The sequence below is a fragment of the Rhinatrema bivittatum genome, chromosome 3 (genome assembly GCF_901001135.1).
Source record: "Rhinatrema bivittatum chromosome 3, aRhiBiv1.1, whole genome shotgun sequence".
NCBI classification, from domain to species: Eukaryota; Metazoa; Chordata; class Amphibia; order Gymnophiona; family Rhinatrematidae; genus Rhinatrema; species Rhinatrema bivittatum.
The window spans coordinates 522,341,128-522,354,924 of record NC_042617.1 but is presented as its reverse complement, the minus strand read 5'-3'; the positions used below and the strand labels follow the sequence as shown (position 1 = coordinate 522,354,924).

General features: G+C 46.1%; 1 protein-coding gene across 2 annotated transcripts in view; it reads left to right on the top strand.

Moving 5' to 3' along the window:
* Positions 1-13,797, top strand: part of FAM166C (family with sequence similarity 166 member C) — an 85,193-nt gene that overhangs the window by 21,131 nt on the left and 50,265 nt on the right. For both annotated transcript variants that reach the window (XM_029596245.1, XM_029596246.1), the window contains exons 2-3: positions 4,990-5,263; positions 7,849-7,961. In XM_029596245.1, the coding sequence (XP_029452105.1) occupies positions 4,990-5,263; positions 7,849-7,961 (387 nt within the window). The remainder of the gene's footprint in view (positions 1-4,989; positions 5,264-7,848; positions 7,962-13,797) is intronic.

Here is a 13,797-nt window from a genome sequence, read left to right as displayed (position 1 = left end):
CTTGCAGTTGTGATTATATTGAGTAATGTATTATACATGTTGGTGATGTATGCACATGTGGTTGTTTTGATATTGAATTGTTTTGTATTTTTGTTTTAGGTTTATGTTGTACTACAAGTGCATGCCATAATTTTCACAGCAGACTTACGCGCATATATCAGCCCTGAAAATTAGCGGGTACATGCAAACCCTCGCATGGCACATACATGCATGGGAGGAAGTGTAAATGTTCATGTGTACATTAATTTACACGCATACTTTTGATTTTAGAGACTACATGTGTAAAGCCACCCCTGGGATCACCTCTTTCAAGTATGCACAATTGATTCCGCGTATACTTTTGCACATACAGCTCCCGGGGTATACGCTTTTGAAAATTTAATCCTTACAGTGTATTGAGTTAAAATGATATACTGATAAGGAGAGGAGATTTTACTTTAGTTATTTGTTGACCTTTATAATTTTTTTTAAAAAGTTGTAGCTTCTTTTTTGGCTACATAAGGATTTCTACGGATAGGCATTTGAAACACCTTTCTGCACTCATGCAGTACTATTCCTTTGCATGTGGCCTGTCTAAAGGGACCCCAACAATTCACATCACACAAAATCAAATGGTTTCAGGAAATAGCCTTCTTCCTATTAATTATATAGTAAAGGAATTTGTGAATGTGTGTGGATGTTCTTCTGAAATGGAGTGCTTTAAGGCCAGCTTACCAAATGAGAAAGACAAGAAGAAAGAGACTGCATTCCAATGTAGAATATAAGAGAGAACTTTACTAGATAAGATATTAAAGGCAATATTTATTTCATGGATACAACACTTGAAAGATGGTAACAATTACACAAATCGAATGCACAAAAGATGTTTGCAGGCAGTACAGCCACACAAAATATTCAGCGCAACGCTCGGTAATAATGCTCACGTTCTTTCACCAGTTGGGAACGTATGTGATCCCAGGTACTGATCATGATTCCCCAGTACAGGGTAAAGTTCAAAGAATGCTACCTGGTCTTTCTTGTTTTATGGTTTACAATTTATATGTATATCTTCCTAGTACAGCTTGGTATAATGGCTCAGTTTTTCATGACATTCCCTGCCTCAGCCTCTCATAACATTTCCCTAGCTCCCTGACACAGTGTAGCTCTCACAGCTTGTTGATAATATACTATTCTTTAGGCTGAATCATAAATAAAACTGAGCAGGTGCTGGGCACACAACCAGGGAAGGGTCTGAATAATATCACCAGCTAAAATAATATAGAGATCTGACTGTCTTCCATGTCTCTCTGCAGATGTGTGCAGGTTAGTGTGTATGGAGAGCGCACAGTTGGTAAGAAGCAGTGGTATTTTGCTATTCAGGTTTTGCACAATGGATAGCAGAACTGAACATTTTATTTAAATTGGGGAAAATTACATGCAGGCAGTGGTGATGTTCTGCTAGTTCCTGCCAGGTCATCAACATAGGACTTTATAAACTTGCTTCCTTCTGGGAAAATGTGTAACGTGCAAATATGAAAAAGCAGAGTCTGGTGCACCATTTATTTATTTATTTAATTTAAAAACTCTTCTATTCCGTCGTTAAGTTAGATAACCATCACAACGGTTTACAGCAAGGCACGATAATGAAAATATGAGTGGTATAAATTACAAATTAATCATGTGCCATCATAGTACAGTAACAATTCATTACAATATAAACTATGTGTGTAGGTTACGCTTGTCTGATGGGGACATATTAGGAGGTTTGATTTTAACATTAATGTGCATTTGTAGGTTACAAGTAATAACTTCTAGTTTGGTGCGTCCTTGTCAATCAACTGTTTTTCTCCTTCTCTTTATAAAAAGCTTGTTTAAAGAGCCAGGTTTTCAGATTAGTTTTGAATAGTTTCAGATTTCTCTGCTGCCTAATTTCGAGTGGCATGGTGTTCCATAGCACGGGGCCAACCAGTGACAGTGCTCTTTCCCTTACTTGCGTGAGGCAACCTGTGTTGACAGAGGGGACAGTTAGTAGAGCCTTATTAGCAGATCTCAGGATGTCCCCGCGAGCCGGCGCATTTCCCCCCCCCCCCCCCCCAAACACCGCAACAGCAGGCCTCATTCACATGGCTGTCATCCTTGCACCAACCCTGATCTCTTTAGGTGCACACACTAGCTGCCCAGATTTAAAGGGCACATGGTGGGAAACAGGCCATGGGGCACTTGGATGGCGTCGTAGGCTTCAGCCCTTAAAAGAGCCTTTCGGACAGCGAGACCTCATCTCAGCAACGGGTCTCCTTCATTCCCTGCAGTACATGTTGCCAGCGTTCCTATTCCTTGTTCCTTCTTCCAGCCTTGCCTTGTCTGGCCTTGTCTCGTTACCCAGTTCAGCCTCATCCAGCCTCTCTTCCTTGTTCCTGTCCTCAGTGTCTCCTGTGTGCCCAAGGCTCCCTCAGTTTGCTGTTTCAGACCTGACCTCTCTCCTGGACCTGACTACTCATGCTTGCTGCCTGCCCCGACCTTGGCTCTCCTCTGACTTCCCTAAGCCCGCTGTCTACCTTGTCTCTGGTGTGTCTCTGGACTCTATTCACCATCGCTGCCCCAGGGACCCACCTAAGTCCTGCCAGCTGCTAGAATCCAAGAGCCCAACCTGCAGAGGAGGTGACTGTCCTGCTACAGGGCGCGTTCACCAGCTGCTGGCGGGGGCCTCGGGAGCTCGCCCTCAAGGCTGCGTCAAGTGCACCGTAGCACTAAGGACTCACACATCCCGTGTCTGTTACACACTATTTGTTTAGAAAATCATCAACATGCGGTACAAAAGACTGTGCTGTTTGATGATGGCAGTGAACTTTCACACCAGTAGAACTTCAGCACTCTTATTATTATCATCATGATTTCTTTAGCACATAACAGAGCCCAATTTGATAATGGGGTGCTTAGGACTGAAGTCCATGTGTAGGCTTGAGCCCAAAATTTCAAAGCTGATTTATATGGGTAAGTCTGCTTTAAAATGTGGCATGAGCTCATGTAATTAAAAATGGCATAAGAGGGCACACTTACACTGGCTAGGGAGTAAGTGTAAATGTTCACGCAAACATTAAAGTGTATACTTTTCAAAATCAAAAGTAAGCGCATAAATGATTTCCTCGGTGCTCTTCTGCCCGTGTGAATGCCTCTTTTCCACATACAAACCCGGCCTGATTTTCAAAAAGCCCATTTACGCGCGTAAAACCACATTTTATGTGAGTAACTTAGAGTATAAGCCCTTTGGGGATAGGGAAATAACTTCAGTACCTGGATGTAATCCACTGTGAAATACCAAAAAAAAAAAAAAAAAAAAGCAGACTAAGTGCTTTTGAAAATTACCCCCTTAATGGACCGTCCCTACTCCTTTCAAATTACAATCTAGTCAAGACAGACAGACAGGACACAGATTGCGAAACAAGGGGCTTTCAGTTAAGATCACAAAGCCATGACTGAGAAGATTTTGGGTATTTTATTTATTTATTTATTTATTTATTTATTTAACAGCTTTTAATATACCGGTGTTCGTGTGGCACATCACGCCAGTTTACAATAAAACTTGAGAAAGGAGGAAAATACAAAAAACAGGGAGAGGGTAAAAGAGGAGCAGGTGCGAAAAAGGGGCGGGAGTGGGGAGGAAAGTAGAGCAGCTGAGAAGATAGAGGAGAGTAACTACAAAAGTGGAGGAGGTATTTATAGAGGGAGATATTTACAGCAGAAGGACTGCAGAGGTGTGCGAGTTTAGAACAGGTTATACAATCAAACTTATTTACAGCAGGTTATACATTATAACTTATATACAGCGGGGCAGGTGAGAATACATTGAGGAGGAGGAAACCTTTCACCAAATGTGACATTTGGGGGTCTGGAAATGTTTCAGAGAGAACCCTAGTCATGGACATTGTTTCTGAGCAGCCTTTTTCTTGCATAGTTAGAGCCGGTGTGGAACGTCATCCCCAGTTCTGTCTCAGACACTGAGAAATGCAGTCCCCAGTGTGGTGCCAAGATAGAAAGAACTAAATCGGAGGGGCAGTAGGTAGGATGAATTAAAGAAAGGAGGCCGCTTTAACGCGAGAAAGTTGTAATTGATGAAGGAGCCTGAAATGAAATCTGTGAAAGAAAAGCAGGGAAAGAGATTATAGGGAATTTGGTGGCACAGATTTAGTTCCTCAAAGGCTGCGCCCAGTGCTCTAGCAAATGGCTTTTATATCAGAAAGACACCCTGGAACAGAATTGTTGTCAAAATCACAGCCGCGCATTTCAAAGAATGAATCTTTTGCTTTCTAATGGGAAAAGCAGGCAATTAGTTGCAAGTATTAGGTCTAGACACAGTTAACAAAAGGGCTGCCAGTTTTCTTAAAACGAACAAAATGTTAGGATGGCTCCTGCCACTAACGAATTAAATGTTTCACACTCTGATTGACATCCAGATTCATCTGCATTTCAAGCCAGCTTTAATACACTTTTCTGCAGTCTTAAACAATCCCCCAGCAGCAGCAGCAAACTATCATCAAGGGAAATGACTGCTAAATCGGATCAAACAGCCACATTAGACAGAAAACCTGCAATACCCTTATCTGATAAGCCAGTACGGTTTGCCTGTAAGCATGCTGCATCATGCATGAATGGCAGGCGTTAAATATTACTTTTATTTATTCCTTAACCCCTCTCCTAAAAAAAAAAAAAAGAGCACTGCCAGTTCCCGGCATGACAAATCCTCGAGGATCCATCGGGGGTTGTTTCTAATAGAACGCCTGTTGCTGGAAGGTCTCTGATGTGTCAATTCATTTCATTGGGTTTGGTAAAGGCTGGGCCACATTTTCAGACTGGTTGAATGAGTCACTGGAGCAATTCCTGATTGATTTCTCCTTTCCTGGACTGAAATGAAAAAATAACCCGTTGTAAATATATAGCAAAGGCAAAAAAAAAAAAAAAAATGCCCATGAAGTGCAAGGTACTGTATGTTTCTTTTTTTTGTGTGTTTTACAGATACCGTGGGTACATCCCCAACAGATTATATACTTATGGCAATACCTTGGGGAACGCCGGCGTGAAATACTTTCAAGATTTTCGCTCCGCTGCTCTGAATTGCAGCCAAAGCCCATACTGCAAGGGGGGTCAGTTTCCTACCCCTTACTCCAACAACCCTGACCTTGTTATCACTAACAGGTCACGGGGCTGGGATCGATGGCTGCACACCCCAAACTGGTACAGGTACAATGTGGATTTTGACCGGATGGAAGAACTGAATGAGTTTTATAAGGTGAGCCAGCTGCAGCCCACTGGTTTAGGAGCCTTCACCCTGAAGTCACTTTTCCGCTGCTTCTGCTCTGCTCAGTGGAGCTGCAGGATTTTCTTCCTTTAATCAGGAGTCTTATCGCTTCAGTTCAGATTAGAATTTCCCACTTCAACCCCACACAGCACCGTGTGTGACCTGTTTTTCAGTCTCTGGTTCCTGCAGAGCTAGCAACCATAGGACCTTTATTTGCAACCTTTGCCTTTGTCTTCCCCCACTAGGGCTTCCCCAGACTAACAGCCAAAAGCTGTAGTGGTCTTCAGATACTCACGGAGCAGACTTAAGATTCTCATTGGAATCTGAAACAAAGGAGCTTGGTCACATATGATTTCAAGGACAACCTCTGGTGTTTCTTCCAAGGACCTTAAGAGCTACTTTCATAGTGCCCCGAGCCTACGCTGTATTGAAGTGGAACAGGAACCTGGGTAGGGTGAAGAGAAATGATTTTAAATAAATTAAACTTGAGTCAGGGATCAAACCCAGATGGTCTATATAACAGAGTGTAACATTGTGACTACCACTCTTGGCAGGATTTTGGAGACCAAGTGTAACCTGCTTCTGGGTACTTGAGCCAAGAGAGAAGATGGGGGGGCTCACTCTGAAATGTTAACCTGTCCTGTTAAAGTTACCCAGAAAATTATTTTCAATAGAGGGAAAGAATGATATTGAGGGCCCTCTGCTGCTTTAGATAAGATGCAGTAGTAGGAATGTAAGGCAATTTACCTGCAGGGTGACTGAAGGTACAAGGGCCACAAGTGAAACCTCTCATGCTCACCCACATTCGCATAATAGAAACAACAACAAGTTTTACTTAGTAATGTAACTGATACTTAGGAGTATTATATCTTGATGGTTTAAGGACTCTTTAAGGGTGGTTGATCTAACGGGGCAGTAGACTATGTGTAAAAGCACTCAAAGGGAAGGGTAACTAAGTCTTCTCTGCCGGAACACTAAATGCTGTTCGTCAGGGTGTGATCCCAACTACATAAAAACTATTCACAGGTTCCTCTGTAGGAACGATTGAGTAGGTGGAGGTTGAGGAAAGCCGTGCTGAGCTTTTGGGTTCAGATGATTAGTTCCCGCATGCACAGCTCAGATTTTGCTTTATTCCACACTCCAGAGCAGTCTCATAACTTGGTTTAAGGATTCCAGGGTTCTACTTCTCCCTGCCTTTATGAGGTTAGAGATCTCCCCATTCCCTCCTCCTTCTAGCATGAAGTGGAGGAGATGCCTAGTGGTTCAAACTGTGGGCTGTGAGCCAGGAAAACCAGGGCTTAAATCCCACTGATGCACCTTTGGCAAGTCACTTAACGCTCCAATGCCTCAGATACAAACTTAAGGAAAGATTTCTTAAACTGCATTAAGGCTTTATTGTGTGTGGTCAACATGTTATCCACTCTCCCCACCCAGTGCAATGTGGCTATTAATATAAGATGATTTGCATTTTAAATGCAGGCAAATCAGCTCATTAATTTGGTAATAGAATAACAGCTTGCTGTGAAGTCAACAAGCCATATTATTTTATGTAAACTCATCTACCCCTCAAGAAGTGTAGCTAACTTTTCCTGAGTGCATCAGGATGCTAACACATGTTCCTGTGCTCCCGGGCCCTTTCCATAAAAGGCCTGAGCAGCATGCAGACTTCGACCCCTCCCAGGGTAGTGCCGAAATCTGTGGGGCCTGGTGGGAAAATCCCATGGTGCTGAGTATCACGGATTACTAAATCCGGCAATATTTTTCCCTATGGAAAATGCCACAGTTTAGTAAATCTACCTCTTAGTTTGTAAATCTTCTTGGGCAGGTAACTACCCACTGTACCTGATTGTAACTTGCCTTGAGCCTGGATTTGGTAAATCATATAATGAAATCTAAAAATCCAAAGCCTTATCCGGTTCCTGGCTTCCCTTGGAGCTTTAGGATCATGGTTCTCACTTCAATAGAAAAATCATTTAAATGTCCTACTCCAGCTTCAAATAAACTATTTAGAGACCTCTGGAATCCTGCCGGTTCTTTCCTTCACTGTTCCCATTTTGCCCAGCTTGGATCTTATTTCACTGGGATGAGAACACTCTACAGCGAGAGCTTCATAATCCTCCTGGGAGCGATGGCTTCACCAGGAGCTGGGTGAGCACAGTTGTTGCTGCTTGCAGAATCTCACTGCTTTCTCAGTGCAGGGGTGCAACTCAGTCTGCAGCTGTCCCCCCATCCCCACAAGCTGCATGGAGCATGCTCTCCAAGGTCAAATCTCTCTGGCTTACTTACCTTTTTCTGATTGGCTCGGGATCAGGAAATAATTCCTCAAACTGACACGTTAACCCTGTGCTTGCTGATGCCGACTGACAACTGAAAGAAAACAACCTCCTATCTAGCTAGAGAGAAGGGATAAGGGTTACACGCCTATTGTTGTTGTTGACTGGGTATGATGAACAGCTTTCCAAAAGGTCAAATGTTTATTTTGTTTTAGATATGAAATATAAACTGGGTAGGGCAAAGAGGTGCATTTATTTTGTTGATTGTTCTGTTTACTGACATCTAACGTGTTTGTGCCATAGCAATCTCAGAAACACCGTGACCAGTACCGCGACAGAACTGGCACCATCCATGAAGTCCCATATTTCATATTGCCGGTGAAGGAAGAGGAGAGATTCATTGCTCCACGGTACCTGTGAGTATCTGAACCAGTGTGGCAATGCCCTTCAGTTTTAAGGTCTATTTAGGGCAATTTTGAACAGAAACCGGCAGCAGAAATGCCCTTTTTTTTGTTACATTTTGACGTGGTTGGCAGTGTGACACAGGGATAATGTCACAGAAACAAAATATTGCAGTGTTTTAATGGCGCTGCTCAGCAGATAGGCCACAAGGCTGAGATCTTCACCCCTTGCTAAGGTACGGAAGAGGGCTTCATGTATCAAAGCAGGGATTCAATTTACTGTGCTGATTGAGACCTTCAATTTTTGAGACCAGGTCTGTTTAGAAATCTGATTGCTCAGCGGTATTTTCCTGATCCTGCTGTCCTGAGCTGGCAGGCAGGGAATGAAGATTCATTTCAATTTCCCAGCCTGTCTCTGGAGGTCAGCATGCTGAAGAAGGGGTACAGCGAGAGGGGAAAAGAGGATAAACAGCGGGTGAAGGAGATCTTCAAGGGGCAACTTGTGTTCAGGAAAGAGAAGTATCAGGAGAAGAAGAAAAGAGATGTTATTTGCTCTCCTGCAGATGAAAATTACTAAGTAACAATCCTGTTTTCTGATTAGAAATAATGCATTTATAAAATGGAAACACCAAAATACAGTGATTTCCACTTACATGTTTGCAATTTCATTGTTATTTGGGTCACTGAATTTAGCTGCTGGCCAGGAAATGTTGTTAACTTTATAGACCAAATGGCTGAAACACACAATTTGGCTGACATTCAACCCTTTCCATATTAGCAAGCTGGGCCCCTGCAGTATGTGCGATACTGTCAGTTTGCTGTTCATGTCTTTGTCTTCTTTCTCCTTGCCCCCATTTTTTTTTACTTACCCTCACTGTTTAGGGTGATCCTTTTCTTTTAACTCCTGCTGCAATCCGTGTGTCCTCTTCCATGTAGCAGTTCAGGGGGGTATCTATAAATCAGAGCCGCTCCATCTGCCACGCTGACTGATGTCACTAAATGGTAGCTGTTTAGTATAGGAATCCCCTGCTCGGCAGTTTATAACCACTTGCCATTCCTAGTTATCCCACCTTAACTCAATGCTGTATCATTGGCTTCAACTGATTTTCTCCTTTCTTTGGCGCATCAGGCTTTCACTAGGGAACTGTTATGCATGGTCGCCTTGTTTTCTATAGTTTTTTTTCTTCCTTTCTTCTGATCAAGTACTAGATCAGTGGTTCTCAACCTTTTTTTGGCCGGGACACACCTGACAAATGGTTCTCATATGCGTGACACACTGAACATGTGACCATCACGGGGCTAAGTGTAAACATGCACTCTGCATCCACAGGAATCCCCTCAACCCTCAGCAATGAGTGCAGAGCAGATCTAGGGCATAACCTGTACAACTCACCATACAAAAAAAAGATATTCTGGTTCTGATGACATCTCAGTAAAAGCAAAACAAACTCCCTTTACTACCAGGCACAATAGCCTTCCTTATGAAAAGACAGTAATTTACCACTAATGCATATCCTATTGAGAAAACACATCAAATAAGATTGATACAAATGCCTACATGCTAGTAAAACACCTCAGTTTGGTCACACACCCAGAACTGACCTTCACCAAGTACAGAAAGACCTCACATTATAAATATGGAGGCAGAAACTGGAATGGAAAACCAAAAAAGCCACTCTGCATGCAGTGCAAACCTGGAAAAATGGAAAGAGAAATATAGCACCTAACAGACTCAGGATTTGCAATAATGCACACAAACTAACCTGCACAAAGTTACACCTGTATTATGGAACACACGCAAACAGTAACAACCCTATCTAAGAAATACAACTATTAAACCAGGCCCTAAACACTAAAACATTTCCTATTGGGAAAACAGAATAAGCCAAGCTGCTACAGAGCCCCACACAGAAATCATTGTAAAGTTATACCAAAAATGTTACAAAGCAGCTGCTGAACAGAATAATATTCAATTAAATACTCATAAAAATTATTAAAACATGTCCAAATATCAATAAAATATTTCAAAACAGCAGACATCGCATAATACCTAATAATTAAAATGGCAGTCAATCAAGAAAAATAAATTTAAAAAGCCACCTTTACTTACCTTCTCCAGCAACTCTCCTACTCCTTTCCCTTCCAGGCCAATAGCACTAACCAGAAGCAGCAAGGGCTGCTGAAGCTCTGTCCTCAATCTTCTTCCTTAGCACCCACAACCAGTCACTCACAACATACACACCCCCAAATAGACCCCACGACCAGTCTCGGTCTCTTTCACACCAGTCATCTTCCTGACCAGTTTTTCTCTCTCACACAGAAACACATCACCTCCCTGACCAGTCTCGCTCTCTCAATCACACTCATGTTCTCTTATATACAAGCTCTCAATCACACACAAAAGCTCTTACACCCATTCACACCAGCTCTCACCCAGGCTTCCATTCACACCCCTACACACAAGCTCTCACCCAAGCACCCATTCACACCCAATGACACAAGCTCTCACCCAGGTACCCATTCACACCCACAGACACAAGCTCTCACCCAAGTACCCATTCACACCCACAGACACAAGCTCTCCCCCAGGCACCCATTCACACCCACAGACACAAGCTCTCCCCCAGGCACCCATTCACACCCTCAGACACAAGCTCTCACCCAGGCACCCATTCACACCCTCAGACACAAGCTCTCACCCAGGCACCCATTCACACCCACAGACACAAGCTCTCACCCAGACATCCATTCACACCCACAGACACAAGCTTTCACCCATGCATCCAATCACACCCATAGACACAAGCTCTCACCCAGGCATTCATTCACACCCATAGACACAAGCTCTCACCCAGGCATTCATTCACACCCTCAGACACAAGCTCTCACCCAGGCATTCATTCACACCCTCAGACACAAGCTCTCACCCAGGCATTCATTCACACCCTCAGACACAAGCTCTCACCCAGGCATTCATTCACACCCTCAGACACAAGCTCTCACCCAGGCCCTCACCCAGGCCCCCATTCACACATAAGCTCTCACCCAGGCCCCCATTCACACACAAGCTCTCACCCAGGCCCCCATTCACACACAGACACACCAGCTCTCACCAAAAATAACTTCTTCCTTCATTGCAGGGATGGGCTCCGGTTCCGCCGTGGCTTTAATCCGGCGGGCCTTCTTTTTTCAGCGCCACCGAGATGAGCGCCTCAGTCAGAGGTCGGGTTTCCTCTTCGTCGCTAGGGGTCGGGTTTTCTCTTCACCACTACGGGGCTGGGCTCCCGTAGCGGCCTTGCACCGTCGCGGTCGGGTTTTCCTCTTCACCGCTACGGGGCTGGGCTCCCGTAGCGGCCTTGCACCGTCGCGGTCAGGTTTTCCTCTTCACCGCTACGGGGCTGGGCTCCCGTAGCGGCCTTGCACCGTCGCGGTCGGGTTTTCCTCTTCACCGCTACGGGGCTGGGCTCCCGTAGCGGCCTTGCACCGTCGCGGTCGGGTTTTCCTCTTCACCGCTACGGGGCTGGGCTCCCGTAGCGGCCTTGCACCGTCGCGGTCGGGTCTTCCTCTTCACCGCTACGGGGCTGGGCTCCCGTAGCGGCCTTGCACCGTCGCGGTCGGGTTTTCCTCTTCACCGCTACGGGGCTGGGCTCCCGTAGCGGCCTTGCACCGTCGCGGTCGGGTTTTCCTCTTCACCGCTACGGGGATGGGCTCCCGTAGCGGCCTTGCTTCGTCGCGGTCGGGTTTTCCTCTTCACCGCTACGGGGATGGGCTCCCGTAGCGGCCATGCTTCGTCGGGGTCCTACACTGCTATTCCTCCCGCCCCACTCCCGGGCAGTGCCATGCCTGCCTCACCGGCCAATCAAAGGCTTCCTCCCTTCTTCCTACTACCACTGGCAGGTGGCAGGGAGGAGGCTTCCGATTGGCCTGCGCGGGGGAAGGCAAAATGAAGGAGGCTTCCCATTGGGCAGTGGGGGTAGGAAGAAAGGAAGCTTTCAATTGGACCGCGGGGGCTGGAAAAAGGGAGAAGGAAAGTACAATTGGGCAGTGGGACACCGGGAGACGCGACACACCTGCCGGTGTTTGGCGACACACTAGTGTGTCGCGACACACCGGTTGAGAAGCGCTGTACTAGATGGTCACCTGCAATGCATGAATACCCTCAGATTTGATTCTGGTGTGTCCCTGTATTTAGACAATAGGTTTCACCACCTGAAGAGTATTTAGCAGCCCTGTGCTGTATAGTTGCCCACAGTAGTGAGTTTTCAGTTCTGAGTCCCAAATGGGCTCCAGAGTGTGAGCTGAGGCTTGAATGTAGGTCTCCCACTTGATAGCATAACGAAGACTGGCATGTTACTTTGATAAGCATGAGTTGTGTTTTCAGTTGGAATCAGATTATTCAACTCGCTACTACCAACAGAAATATGGCATGCACAGGTTTTGGTTTTTTGTGTTCTAAGTAAATCCCTATATAGAATTATTTCTGGCGGGATTCTTGTAGAATTTGGGATGGAAGGCTGGCCTGGGGGCTTGACAGCAGTTTACTGTCTGGAAGGTCCCCTGGTTCAGTTCCCAAGTTGGGCCTTATGCACCCTGTTACGATCCTGCTCGCGGAGCTCATCCCACGAGCAGGCCTCCCCACTCAACGCCACTATTGCCGACGCTGCCGGACCTCTCCCCCGGGCCTTGCCTGCGTGGCCGGATGCTGCTGACACCTTCCTCGTGGCCCTAGTGCTGCCGTCGGTCCTCCTCTTTGCGGCTTGAGTGCTGCTGCCGGACCTCCTAAGCGCCAGGAAGCCGCCACCACTGCTGCCTTGATCTTCGCGGCTCTAGCACTACTGCCAGGACCTTGAAACTGCCGCCACTGCCTTGATCTTTGCAGCCTAGTGCTGCCCCGGGACGTCCACATCTTCGCGGCAGGAAACCGCCTCCAGGTCCACCTTCCTTTGCGGCCTAGCGCCGCCGTCGGGGCCTGCTTCTTCATCCATGCAGCAGGGATGCTGCTGTCCTTGGTCCTGCCCCCAGGCCCTCTAGGTGCCGGCGCATGCCTCTTCTCTGTATTTAAAGGGCCATCAGCAGGAAAAGCCCGTGGCCCCACCAGAAGCCAGCCTTTATTCACTTCCTGCTTCAGCCCTATCAACAGGCTCAGTTCCTAATCCTCATGGCCTTTGGATTGGAATCCATGGTTGTCTATGTTCTTCCTTAACTGTCCAGGTCCTCCGTAGTCTTCATGTGTCTAAGATGGCTCTTCGTTCCATGTCTTTGATGTTCCTGGTCTCGTTCCTCGTCGGAGCTTCTTCGTTGTCTTGTCCTAGTTCCAGATGTCCTGATGTTCCAGATGTTCTGAAGTCCTGGTGTTCCAAGTTCTGAGTGTTCCAAATTCCGAGTGTTCCAATTTCTGAGTCTTCCAAGTTCCGAGCCCTCCAGATGGCCACCCCGAGGGTAAATCCAAATAGATCCGGTTCCTGTTTCTGGTCATTGCAGCCTCGTTTGGTTGGATTCCCTTCTGGCACTTGTCTCACTCCCATGTGGTCCGTGACCAGCCTTCCTAAGTTGTGTAGGGCACGCAAGCAGACAGAGTGGTCCGTGACTAGCCCAAGGGGGGCTGTGTAGGGCACCCTGAGGGACAGTGCCCACCTGCACCTTCCAAGTTCCAAGTCCTTGTCTGAACTTTCCAAGTTCCAAGTCCTCATCTGAGTCCCTCCAAGTTCCAAGTTCTCGTCTGAGTCCTTCTAAATTCCAAGTCCTCGTCTTGTTCCTGCCCTCAGCCTCTGTCTGGCCTCACGCACTCTTTGTTCCCAAGTGGCGGGTCCAGAAGGGCTTCTGAGTGGCCGGAGGGCTACTCTTGAGACCA